The sequence below is a fragment of the Buceros rhinoceros genome, unplaced genomic scaffold (genome assembly GCF_000710305.1).
Source record: "Buceros rhinoceros silvestris isolate BGI_N320 unplaced genomic scaffold, ASM71030v1 scaffold18986, whole genome shotgun sequence".
NCBI classification, from domain to species: Eukaryota; Metazoa; Chordata; class Aves; order Bucerotiformes; family Bucerotidae; genus Buceros; species Buceros rhinoceros.
In genome coordinates this window covers 24856-39003 of record NW_010419736.1, presented here as the reverse complement: position 1 = coordinate 39003, position 14148 = coordinate 24856, and the positions used below count along the sequence as shown (strand labels likewise).

At 39.3% G+C, this 14148-nt stretch overlaps 1 protein-coding gene across 1 annotated transcript in view; it reads right to left on the bottom strand.

Annotated features, from left to right (window-relative positions):
* Window positions 1-4083: 4083 nt before the first annotated feature.
* CNST (consortin, connexin sorting protein) overlaps window positions 4084-14148 on the bottom strand; it is a 34559-nt gene continuing 24494 nt past the window's right edge. The window contains exons 9-11 of the mRNA XM_010139060.1: window positions 13670-14148; window positions 5883-6018; window positions 4084-4289 (exon numbers count right to left, since the gene is read on the bottom strand). The exon at window positions 13670-14148 is cut by the window's right edge and continues 5 nt beyond it. Of these exons, the coding sequence (XP_010137362.1) occupies window positions 4084-4289; window positions 5883-6018; window positions 13670-14148 (821 nt within the window). The remainder of the gene's footprint in view (window positions 4290-5882; window positions 6019-13669) is intronic.

Below are 14148 nucleotides of genomic sequence, written 5' to 3'. Positions count from 1 at the left end.
TACAAGCTTGGGTGACAGTTTCAAACACAATTATTAACTCCTTTTGCTAAAGGAAGCTGAAGTTAAATTTGTTACAAATAGTTATTAGTCCTTTCAGGTGGTATTAGTTTTACATACAGCACAAAGGAGGCAAACATGTTCTCTAAGGAAGGTAACACCCCTTTAGGTTATCGAGTGGAATAGTACCCAGTCACACAAGAATCTGGACTTCCAATCTGCTCTGCTTATTTGATAGTTCTAGCTCGCCCTTTACTCCCCAAAACCCTAAAAAAGAGTTTCCCTTCTCGTTAGACTACTTCCTACCGCTTGTCACCAGGGCTGTGCATTTTCCAAGTACGAAAGCGAAGTTATCTGAAAATTTTTAAAACATGGGTGGTACCTAGATTACAAACTTCTGCTGGCGTATGTGGGCTGTGGGCTATCTGCTTCCTTACTGACAGGGTTTAGAAAACAAGCCTATAGTGTAGTGTGACTCTGCTACAGCACAGTGCTTCTCTTGGTGCAGTCTACGCTATTTGGGGTGAGGGTGTTAATTATGTCATCAGAAAGCTCTTTTTGGCAGCGTATGGTGAATCTACGTCAAAAGTCTTGCTGGTTTTGCTCTACTGTGAGATTCTCTTCAAAATAATTATGCTCCATGAATAAACTGGAAGGTGGGGGTTTCTAGGAGAGTGCTGCTGGTGATGAAACGGCAACAGCTTCTTTGAAGGTACGCTATTAGCTTGAAACCCAGTCATATTTTAAGAAATGACGTTTAACCACTGACAAATACTGAACTGCTCCCTTAACGTTCCTACCAATTACGAACGGTTTTATGCAGGCAAGGTACGTTTCCCCTCCTGCCAAGCGGCACAGCCATAAAGACAGTGGCAGGGAAGGAAACAGAATAAATAGAAACTTACACACTAAGGGCTTTAAAATGCACGAAGGAGGGAGGGGGAAAAAAAAAAAGCACCTTTTTTCTTTGTTTTTTCCCTCCTTATAACAATCTTAGCTGTCGCTCAGTATTACTTTCCCTCAAAATTCTCAGACAAGAGGAATAAGTGTTCAAATCAACTATTTCTTTTAGCCTGGATTTACCTGACCACATGATCCTAACCCCTCAGGTCACCCAGGCGGAAGCAAAGTCACCAGCAATCTAAAGAGAACAGAGGATACAGGAAGGCCAACATCAGGCCTGCTTGCACACTCTTTGGAGTTCAACACAAAGCAAATTTTGTTACGTTGGTAGCTGCAGGTTTGATCGTGTACTGCAGACCACACAAACTTTGCATTAACAGAAGTGTCACACGAAGCAAGAATTAGTACCATCAACTTCTGATAAAGGAATGCGAACAGAAATTAGATCCAGCTTCAACCACCTGGTTGCAACTGAGGAGTGAACAGCTCAGATCAGGAGCCGGGCAGCTTGTGTGTACGTGCCCCTTCCGCTCCCTCAAATCCTGAGAGACTTTGCAGGTGGTGGTATCTCAGCACAGGCTGGGAAGGGTGGAGAGGTGCTCCAAGTTACAAGACAAGTGCAAGTAGCCGAGTTACACAGAATGCCTGGCCGCTCATTTTCCGTCAGGTAGGTGGTGTTAAAGGGGTACCCAACCTCTTCACGATCTTGTAGGCAATTCTGCTGGTAACAGTGAGTCTGGAATATAGCCAAAGTGGACATGCCAGGATTTGGAGCACTGATTTTAAACCAAACTGCTTATTTAAAATTGCTTTGACTTTAAATAGCTTTACAGTTTTAAATAAAATAATTATTATAAAATAGTTTTAATTAAACAAACCTAAAAGTAGAGAATCTTTGATGTCCATATCTGATATACTTTTGAATAAATAGTTCTATATATACCTCTTGATCTTTTTGGTGATGAAGTGCACAAAAATGTAAAAAGTTTTTTTTAAATTGAAATCAACAGTATTCTCTTTAGAAATAAACTTAACATCCTGAAACACTCAATGCAAAGTTACAGAAACCCAAAATATATTCTAACTACATAGTCACTATAAATACGCATCTTAACTGAATGCATGCTTTTTAATTACTCTGTAACAAAACTACCAGAAAACTAAGATTCTCTTTAAAAGAAAAACTAAATAAATAAACAAACCCAGACTTCAAATAATAAACTGAACCAGCCAGTAACACTTTAAAACAAAAAAGTGTCTTTCCCTTTCTCCTTAGATTAGCCAGGCATTATGATACTCTGAGGACACAGAACAAAAAATTTACCAAACTACCGTTCTCAAGTTTCATTCTGAAAGCAAAAATTTTCATTAATTTGAGCACTTGAATTTTCTAGTTTAATATAAAGCTGCACATGAGGCTTCCTAAGGTATAAATGAACTAAGCCTCTGCAGTGGAAACTAAAAGAGAAATCGTACATGCAATCTATTCTAGAAAAAAATGTGACTTTAACTTTCACTTTAAAAACCGATTAAGTATAACAGTGCATTAGGAACAATCAAGCTCACTAGAGGGACAATTCGCTTGCAAATGCCAGAAAGCATGATCATTTAATGTTACAATTCTGAGCAGTATCTTCAAGACTTCATTTCATAGTATTTTACAAAATAATATTCTAAACCTGAACACACTGCATCATACAACGTTAGTAAGCAGGAAATCACCGAGTGGAGTGAAGTGGACCCCTCAAAAATGCTGAGTCAGGAGGTGTAAAGGAATCGTTTCACACTAACACCTTCAGCAGGGCTGGGCTATTATCCTCAGTGCGAGAACAGCTGCCACGTTGTGACCAGAGTGTGGGCCAAAGGCTGTGTATCCCACTTTCACCTTCACGGTCACGTCAGTGTTTCTCTCACATACCACGCAGGAGGGCTGAGCACCAAGTGATAGAAATACCCATTTAAAATGACTCTTTGACCTGATTTAAATTTGTTCGTATAGCTCATAGCAAAAGAATAGATTTTTGCAATACAGGTCTCAGAACTGCAGGGCAAGTAGATGCAAATGTGTTTTATCTGCTGGAGCGAGTGCCCTGGAGTACTAACATGCCTCCACCTGCAGTGAGCCTCTGAATCTCTTCTGTTGGATCAGTCCCACTCTACATGCGCATTCGCTCACTGGGAGAGACTGCAGCCACACAGTTCAGTGATCCTGTGCACCCATCTGGGATGAATCAGACATAAGCCCTAATTGCAATAAATATTCACAGACAAAGGCAAGGATCATTACCCCCCATTTATGGAGGAGAAACTGAGGCACAAAGTGATAACTGCAAGTCAGTGACGTAGCTGGACAGAAAACCCAGTTAGCCCCACACCTGCTACCAGGTGCTTTAAAATTGGCCAAAGTCACTTCACTATTTAATGCAAATAACTTACTAAACATCTTACTTTTGTTTCTGTGGTTAGTGAGACCAATGGTTTCTTTTTTAACCTTCCATTTCTAAACCACTATTCTACACTATTGGGAGTAAAGTTCCAGGAAATTTAGTGAAATCTGCCAGCAGATTTATCCCACTCATGATATTCACTGTAAGCTGTAAGATACAGGGTCAGCCTGTTAATCACCAAAGGAGGGCTCCGTGAATGCCACTGCACTCTTCTCACTCCACCCAAATAATTACATGGCTCACCAGGAGAATTAAAATGAGAAAAATAGTAAGACTTAGAAGAAAAATAATGTTTCCATAAAACACAGACTTATTGCATGATAGCTGGAGGCAACACCTTTGCACAAACAGCTGTAAATTAAAGCTGTCCTTTTACCAAGCTTCCAAAGATTGCTTACACAATGTGTGGCAACAGGAGAACATAGAGAAGACAAGTAATTTTCTTCTTCCTTCTTCACTTGCTCAAATTGCCGAAAAGCTACTTGCTTACTCTCAAAAGGGTGAAGAGGATAACTTTTTATTCTCCCATACCACACTGCTACAGCTTAAGATGTGACCATTTTGCCACCCGATTGCTAAACCAGAATTTTCTTGATTTTTAAGTGGAAGTGTAAGTACATCATCGAGTGCACATCACCTGCAGGTGGCAAGTTTAGAGAACTTGAAATCACATTTTTTCCTACACTCTCCAGTAACCACTGGTGAGCTCTCAGTGTGCTGTCTCCGTTCATTTCAACTATGAGAAGGCTATCCAGTGTTTAAGTTCTTCCACACGCCGCAATATCTGGGTATAATAGAAATCCATGTTGGCTGCAAAATCAGTACAGACAGGGGATTCCATGTCACCAAAGGTGCAGTACAGCGCAGTTCCTCCAATGCTAAGGAAAACAGTTGCTATGCACAGCAGGATCAGCAAAACACAGGAGCCACCAGCTACTTCTTCTGTAAATATAAGAGCAGAAAAGGTGAAAAAGGATGATATAGAAAGCAATATGGATGTGTGGTGAGAAAATCTGAGATAAACTTTTACCATGAATGGGTCAGGAGATAAACACACTTAATAATGCTCACCATATCAAAGTGACCATCATACATACCAGGAACTATGTGTTTCCCTACCAAGTCTTTTCAGAAACCTAAATAATTATATAGCTTCATTTCTGCAACCTGTGCTCCTGTCTTTGCAGATACCACTTGTGGAGTCATTCTACAGGGAAGCAAAAGACACTTAACTATAAGAATGTTGCGCAACTAAAGCTTCCCTTCATGGAAATAGCTGAAATGAAACAAAAGCTTTGAAACTAAATAGATGGGAAATGTTCTTGCCTCATTTGTACTGACACTGACTGCATACCATGAACTGTCTGTGTCTCCTCTCACATTTTGACTGTAAGAATACGGATAAAACCCTAATGAATGGTTATTTTACATCCCAGTTACTCTGTGGTAACTCTCTGCATGATTGCTTATTCCAGAGTAAGACCATCAGAGAGGTTGGAGAGGTGCTGATACATCCTCACAACCTCGCTTGTCCTTGGTAACTTACATGCCGGAACAACATCTGCATTTTCTGTCAGACTGAAGAGTCTCTAAGAAAATTTCTGAACTCCCTTCACTCTGCATCGGGGAGAAGAAACAGGGGAAAAGCAGAAACATTCAAGCACTTTCTTTGTGTGTTTGAAATCAGATTTAAAATAATAATAAACAACTTTCCTTTTGAATCACTAAATCCCTGGAAAAAATCATACAAGAAACTCTAACTGAAAAACAGAAATTGTTTTAAAATATCAAGAAAAAGATGGGATAAGCTCCTTTTTGTGCAGTGAATGGATTTTCTTTTCAGTGTGTGAGATGCACTTAACACGCTTTCAAGCACTAAAGACCTCCATTAATACCATCTAGTGGCTGGGACACACAGTAGATAAAGTGCTATCACCTGTAACAGAGATCTTAAACTCCAAGAAAAGCATAAGAAAATAATCTATTTCCTATGAGGCTATTTAGCCCATCAGAAAGGCAGTAAGGTATTTGGCCACGTTTAATGACAGCTAGCAAATACATATGGATGTTTCATTATAAGGCAAGGTTAAAACCTGACACACCCTCCAGTCCCACGGTCTGCTATAGAGGGCTGGAAAGCTACCTGTGGACAAAGCACAACTGACTTGTTTCTTTTGTGTCCCTCTTCACCTACGTGCATTAGATTTAGGGAGAAAGCCTACAGCTCCCACCCCTAAGCTCTAAACATTAATGAAAGGACATCCATTAGATGTCACAAATCACTCAGCCAGAGGAAAAATTCTGTGGCTTCAGTCTCAACCAAGCTTTAAAACAGAAACGTACTTATTGTAGCCTTGATACCCAAGTCCGGTATCAAGTAATCTTCAGTCAGTCACCTTCACTTGTTACTTGATTAAGTTTTAAAAAAGCCAAGACAGTATGTACAATGAACATCTGCTTTGCTCTTGTGAACAAAAAGATCAACATCGTTTGCAGCCCAAGAGTGGAACCCATGAATTAACAGCTTTAAATCACCTTGATCCAACGTGTCTTCCATTTCTTGAAATCGCACTCTTCTTTTTGTTTGCCTTTGCTGGACTTGAGCAATTGTTTTTCCTTCCCTGTCATCTCTCTTCTTTAATATAGACACCAATCCTTCTGCTGGAGCAATCTATCAGGAAAGACAGTGAGTGGCACAAGAGACGTGAGAAATCCAAGCTTGAGATTATATAACAATAACTAAGAAAGAAGTGAGCTAAACAGTTAAAAAATGGTTTCCCACTCTACTTTTCTTAAACATTGCAGCACTTCTGAAACTTTCTTCTTGAATACATCAGTTCGTTGGCATGCAAGACAGCGGCAGTATCATTCTGCTCTCTGCTGACAGTACTTGCCCTTAAGTGCTACAGAAGTTAAACACACCTAAACATCTACTGTTTGGATCATACTTTGTATTCACTGCGGCAGTTCCTTTGTAAGCTCACTTTATTAAATCACACTTGCTGGGACAGTGGTGAGGAGAGTTCGTGTCAAAAACATCATCATCAGAGGGCAATAAGAAGTCAGCGACACACTGCTGCTGCCTCCCCAAAGATATAATCCTGCAAAGACTATCAAATACTTAGCATGAGATTAAATTTCCAGCATTGCCATTTTTTTTTTTTTCCCACGGTTGACAACAGGCTACAGTGGGGCCACAAAACCAAGAAGAGACAACACCAGGGAAAAAGCAAGCTTCAATGCTCTGGATAGATTCCAGCTCTACAATGTAATAAGCTCTCCAGACACAGCAGCAGTTCAAAAATCCTGCTGTCTAGGCTGGCCACTGAAACAGCTGGCACAAACAGTGACACAGTCAACTAGTCAATAAACCATAATTTCTCTTGCCTTTGCTACAGCATTTGGCTCAGCTGCACGAGTGTATGCTAAGCCATACTAAGATGTTACAGCACCCTATGAAGTCTGTAATTTTGTAGTTATTAGAAAAATGGAAGTAGGGGAAGTATCAGGAGAAAAATGCTTTCCTAAGCAAGCAGTTTGTGGTGTGCTAAAGAGAAATTAAAATAGGAAGCGTATTTAGACATGCCCTTCTTTATCTTGAAATCATCTTTACTTGAAATAAGTCTTAGTCATCTCTTCATAAATTTGAGTAACACTTTTTAAAATTTATTCTGTAGATCAACAATAACGTGTTACATCAAACAGTAATCTGTATACATTTGTGCTACAGGTAAGAAAACATATCATGCTGGCAACTGAGTTTGCAACTCATCTATGTAGGGGATGGCCCTGAATGCCTACAATTTTCACAAAAACTTCCAGTGGAAAAAAACTACCGTAGTTGAAGACAACTCATTGCTTAACTCTCCCTACAATCTCATTAAGTTGGAAGTCCATGCATAAAAAAATCACTAGCATTGCAATTATAAGAGCTGGAGAAAAACAGAAAACAATTGAGTTCCTAACTTACCCCCCTAAACTTGTTTCATGCTACAAGCTTACATAATGCATCGATGCATGCTGTAATTGAAGAGATGGTGCCCTGAACACAGAGAACCGCAGAGCACAATCCAACAGGCACCGTACCAACTACAGCGTTTGGCATTTGCAACCTTTTAACGGGAAAATGGGGCAACTACAGCAACTACATTCGCAGGTCTCCAGTCTGGCAGTATTTCATAGCCCTCAGCTCCACAGATGTTGCCCTGCACACCTCACAGAGTTGGTGGCTGTGGGTATATGCCTACAGTCTATCAGTTTTTCCCAAAATCACAACAGAGGGGATAAAACTGATCTCTGTCACACCTCCCCTTTTGAAGTTTGCCTTCCCTTTCGATTATCTGCTCAAGAGCTTGAATGGATTATTTAATGAAACAATGAAATGAAGTACTTACAAAGTAGTGAAAGCGTGGAGGTGGTGGAAGAAAATGGTTTAAGTCAAGGTATGGAAGACCACTATTCAGCTCAAATGAACCAGAAGTAACAGCTCGCAAGTGTCTCATCACAACAGACAAGTGCACTGAGGTGAAGCTTCTACTGGTGATGTTCAGTTAGCCTTGCAGAACTGCTGTGAAAATTTATCAGGCCAGCCAGAAAATCAACACTTCTGCTTCCTTGCTGTGACAAGGAAGCGTAGGAGTGCATTAATTTGCTTTATTTATTTGGGCGAGTGGAGATAAAATTATGTCCTTTAAAAGAGCAGATTATATTAAGCTTCTGTGTACGGCCCTGCTTTCATAAAGAGGATCAATGGCTCCTCCCGCACCACCCACGCAGCAGGCTGGCTGTCGCCAGTGGCTCAGGCTGCGCTTGGCGGGAATGTCACCCAGGGGCGGTCAGGCGTTTGTAGCCGTCTGCCCTCAGATTAGCATGTGGTGGTCCGTTCTGCAAGTAGTCATTTCAAACCGAGACACTTCATTTTGTCTGCTGGCTCGTGGTGGTTTTTGAATGGCTGTGTCGCAAGCTCTGTCTTCTCCAAGCCTAAAACCAGCGGGCTATCTTTGATACTCTTCAGTGATTACAGTTACGTAAGGGGCTTCTGAAGGAAGAACTTGCTACGATGAGGTTCGCTTACTTTCCCTGCCAGCCTACAGAGCTATGTTTCAGGACTTACTTACTTCTAAATGTATAAAGAACTGATCGACACGGCACAGGTTTCTCTATTTTGAACATCTTTTTTTGCTTAAAAAGGGGAAGCAAGGGCTTTTGGTTTTGCAATAAAATCAGTGTGGCTAGTGTTACTCTTCTGTCCTGATAAAAGCCACAGACTATTTTTAACAATGTTCCCTTTACATGATATGTAATTCCTACCTAGAATATGTCACCTGGCTTTGAATTTCACGAGTCACGTAATTAAGGTTTTTGTTTTGTTCTGCAAAGGACCTGCAAAGCCATGCCTCCTAATCAGGACACAGTTTATTGCTAAAATGCAAACACAAACATGGAATTCTGCATCGAGCAGTTTTTACACCTTCTTTTCTGACATATTCTGAACTGCAGCTCAAAATATTTAAAGCAAACATGACCACGTTCTAATTTTCGGTCACAAAAACATCATTACTGTAAGATTTTCATGCAAGAATAGGGTCTGCCTTGCTACAAATAAAATCTCATTCAATTAAAACAACTGTAAATTCATTTTTCTACTATATCTTTTATTTAGACAGATTTCAAAGCAATATACAAACTGATTGTATTAGGTCCATCTCCCATTAATTAAATATCCGTGGAGAGGGACTTAGCTGCCATGTGAGACTTGGAGTTTTCCATCCCAGTCTTTAGGAGGCAGGAGGAATTCAAAAAAGGCAGACCACATTATATAAATGGGAGGTTAACGAGGGAACTGCGGTTAATTCAGCTGACCACAAGTCAAGCCTCTGCTTGACTTGAGCCACAGCAGGAAGAATGTAGGCTTGCACCAGGGCGCACAGCAAACAGCTCAGTGTTACGCAAAAGAGCTGCATAAAGGACCCTATTGAAACATCAAACATTTTCTTAATTCTGAAGTTAGATATTTAACAAAAGATGGTCTTGGAGCATCTGTGTAACTGAGCTTACTCAGTCAGCTCTGTTGGCCTTCACAAAATCTTTTGACAGCATCTTTTATAATTACTGTGCAGGAACTCAAAATGCCATACAGGTATGGGGTGGCATTTTGACCAACAGTCAAAAAGGAAAGCAGCAATGACTGTTGGTTAATTGATCACCTGTTAAGTATTTTAGCTTTCTTCTTTTTACCACTGTTAATAGAGTGATTCTGCTTCACAGAAAAGTTTAAAACTTTTTGGATAAAGTTTAATATCCTGGCTGCAAAACAAGAAAAAAAAAAGCTCTAATTCAACTACCTGTTTCTTCTCTGTTTAAAACTTCATTTTCTAATAAAACATAAAAAACCTTCTTACATTATGCATATTTTCACCAAATATGATGTATATATATTTATAAATATACTAGACAAAACTATGAAAATAAGGTCCTGTTCTTCAAGCTCTGAAGAGAAAACAGATGAAACTTGACTATTGGAATCATTCATAGCATACAGGAGGAAATAAAAACTCCCAAACTGGAGGCACTGCAAACTGGGATCTAGGACGAAAGTTCATTGTATGATGTATTTTTGTTTGAATGCAGAGAACTACCCAAGGAGGAGTTTTGTTTGTGTATTCTTCTGTGGGCTGTATTCCTCATTCAGTTACTTGGCAAAGGCCTACAAGTGTTATTTCTAGCAATACCAGATTTCTTAAGGTGGTAATCCGTAACCGTATGACAAATTGACGAAAAGCAAGAGTGCCCTGGGTTAAGCTATAAGCAGCAGACAAACCCCTTCACTAATAAAATATGTTAGATACACAAATGGTTTGACTTTGAAATGGAACTAAACTAACTTAGCGGATTCAGGATTCATACCACAGCATCAAGCTCCAACCACTTTTGGGCTGATAAGCTTGCCATGCCAGTGCCGGGGCTCCTCTGTACGGCAATAAATAGCTCAGGCACTGTGGAAGCGTTTCATACGGAAACATAGTTCTTGCAAAGTGAAAACCAGAGGACCCAAGGCATACAAGTGAACGGGGGATCTCAACAAGGCCTTGCCTCCAGACCCAGTACAGACAGATGGGACTGCAGTCAAATCAGCTGCTAGTCAGTACATACTTGGTACTTTCTGAAAGGCTTGGGGTACAAATTGTGTCAACGAAAAACCACTACCTTATGTTGTGGTAAGAGTCTCACTCTCTTTGCCTTCTGAAAGAAATGTCAATTTATAATTTTCAAATAAGGAAAAACACTAAGATTTTACTTGTTTCCCTAATCACCACTCAGATAAAAAAAGCTTATGTTATAAATTTTTATTTCATGTGGCAAAATGCAACTTATATTATTGAGGTTACCCTCAATATTATTTGTTTGACCGCTGGTGTGCCATTTCATTCTCACCGAAATGATAGCAAAGCAGTCAAAGAAGAGGTTATACGCTTCTGATTATCTGTTGCTGCCAACTGCTGACGGTGTTTCAAAGCTCTTCGTTAGCTGTATGAATCTAGTTTTTATAAAATGATAGTGATTTTTCCATATTGTTGTGCACTTTTGTTTGTACTAGTGAAGAAATACCCAGTATAAGGACTGTACAGTATGTTAAGTACTATTTTAGTTTTGCAATTATTTAAAGCCAGAGTCAGCATTTAGTGGATTTTCAGTCTTGCAATTGGTTACTGTAAATCACAGACTAAAAGAAAGTAACAGAAAAGATCTAAATCAGACAACTCATGAGATGATTCTTCGATCTCAATATGTGGTCTTCCTAAACTTCCTAACTGTAAACACATACACAAGCACTTACCCTTCACCATTTTTGATAAACTAATATTACACCTCCACTGAAGAATATTGATGGAGTTTTGTCCTACCATATGATTTTTTTACCTAGGTTATTTCAAAATAATCTACTTCTACCATCCAATCTAACTTATTTGTGGCAATTTTGTCAATACTCACTCCATGACAAGTTTTATCAGTCAAGTTGATTTATGTTTGGTTTTTTTTTTTTACTGTCACACCGGTACATTTCACATAATGTACATGTAAAATACATTTCACTTAATTTCATTCATGTAGCTGCTAATGCATTTTCTAGGCATTTCTTTCACAACTACTGTATGAAGACATTGTCATCTTATTAAGAAAAAAATGTTACAGCTGGGTACAAAGATCACTCTGCTCATGAAAGCCTCAGTGAAAACTTATTTTAGCACTAAAACAAATCCAGTAAAACCAAGTTAAGAGTGCTGCTTTCTCAAGGGTGCCAAACTCTCTCAGTTCTGGACTCCTGGTGTCTTCCAGGGAAGCTGTAGGTGCTCACCACTTCCGAAAGCAACCAATAGGTGGTAAGATTAAATGGAAAAATAAAACACAAGTGTATAATGAAACAATACAAGCTGCTGTGCTGTCCTTAACTCGCCCTGCTGCACCTAGAAATTTCAGGTATTGCAAACCAGCCCCAGATGCGGCATATTACATATTGAGATTAATCCTTCTTCTCTTTTCCCTGATTTAAACTCCCTGCCACACCACTCAAGCCTCTTGGTAAGAACAACTCAAAAAGACTCCCAGCACTGCCAGCCAACGTGATGCCTTATATGCCCAGAAAAAGTACTATGGAAAGTCTCAAGGCACCTTTTCCTCTCCAGAGACTCAACTGGCCATCAGAATACTGGCAGTCCCAGCATCGGGATAGCAAACTAGGAATGAAACTAGATTTCCTGTAAAGCATCATCATTGGTCACTGGGCCAATCAACACAAGCATAATTTTTCTAACACCATCAATATGCTGCTTTCTATCCCAACCTCTAAAATGCAAGTGGCACAAACAGCAATTTAAAAATAGTTGCTATAGCATTAATTTAGGACTTTTCTACGTGAAACTGAATAGTTCTCTCCTGTAGCTTAAAAGGATGAACTTTCAGTGGGCTTGAAAGTTCCTTGAAAGATCCCCTGAGGGATGGTATTTAAATTACTCTTCTTCAACACATTTATACAGGCTTAGCACAGACTAGTAACAAAATGCTATTTTTCAAAACCATCCTCTGAGTGAACACAAGCCAATGATTTAGTGCAAGACTTTGACTGCATGTATGAACGTGTATGTGGGTTTCCACACCGGTGTGTTGTCAAGAGCTTGTGTACAGCTTTGTGCACATGGCCTTCAGTCGTGATGCATGCTATGCTTCCTGACATCCCACAGAAAGAGGAGGTGTTTTAGGGACAGGTCAGAATGAACAATCTTGGAAAGGAGATAAGAAGCTCTTTAGGTGGGGGGAAAAAACTGCTTTGTTTGTAGCTTTGGAGATTTTGCCAAACTTGTAATAACATCGTCATGGATTCCCAGTATTTATTTTCCCTGCTTAGCTGCTGTCCTACAATGATCGTGGGTTCTTGGTCTCCGTGCATTAGCTTCTAATCTATAGAGAAGTACCGTTAATTTATTGCCAAGGCATATTGTATTGTTAAATGCATTAAAAATAGAGATGAACTAAGAAGAGACCTTTTAACAAGTTTTCTCCCTCCAGCATCTGGAGTCACATCATTTCACACAACAATCTCATTTTTTCATTCAAAGAAAAAGCTTTTAAAATCCCACTGTTGCAAATGCACCAAAACCAGAAGACAAATAAAGCAGGGATGTCATCATATACTCTCCGAAAAAGTCCCAAAGCAATAAATCTGTATTTTCAGAAGAACAATTTAGCAAATGAAATACTAATCCGTCTTGTGGCATATCAACAGTGTTTCAGGAAGGTGGGTTCAGGCTTAGGAGGTCTGTCTTAGTTTTGGTTGAATAATGAAATAGCCCAAACTTGGCAAAATTAGAAGCCCATAAATTCTTACACAGTTTATTACATATGTAGTTCTTACCTACACAGAAAAGGCTCAGAAAACCAAATTTTATTCTATGAATAGAAATGAACCACATGTTACATCATAGACATTATATAGATCTCTGATGTGAAATTGTGATTTTACAGGAATTGTCAGGCCATTTCCTAACAGTCCCTGTCAGAACTTTTTTTTTTAAAAAAAGGATTTCATACTCACATGTAAAAATCAATCTAATTGTTAGAAACACAGAGCACTGCTGGTTGAGAAGGAGGTAAACAGGCAAAAGGAAACTTTTTTCTGCATTAACTCAGAACAATTAAATAAGTATAGATTTCTTTTCAGATTAAAGATTTATGAAGATATATTTAACACATTTTGACCTTGGCAATATCTAAAATATTTCAGTCAAGAAAAGCATTGAAGATTTTATAGGATTCACAATATTTACCTCGGCAATCTCTATCCTTCTTGCAAGTTCATCAAGAGAAGAAAAGCTGTCATCTAGTGATAAAGCTTCCAGTGAGTTGTAAGATGCTCGTTCAGGTGAAATGTCTGGAACAGTGTCAAAGTCCTCTTGGTTTGATAAGTTTGCAAATGATTCTTCAGGGTCTATTACGTTACCATTTAAAAATCTGAGAAATAAATCTTCTTGTTCTTGATTCTTTACCTTCTCCTCCTGTCCTGCTGTTCTCTGTATCTCCTTGCATACTCCTGAATGGGCAGTATCCTCACGCTCAGACACTTTATTACACCCAGAGCACACATTTGATGCAGTTCTGTCCCGCGAAGATTTTTCATCATCATCACCAGGCTGTTTCTGTTGCTGCTTTAAATCACTATTTCCAAGCTGGCCACTAGCAATTTCTGAAGAGCCAGCAGCATGTTTTGATCCGAGCAGATTTCGATCAGCTTGCACATCCTTATCAG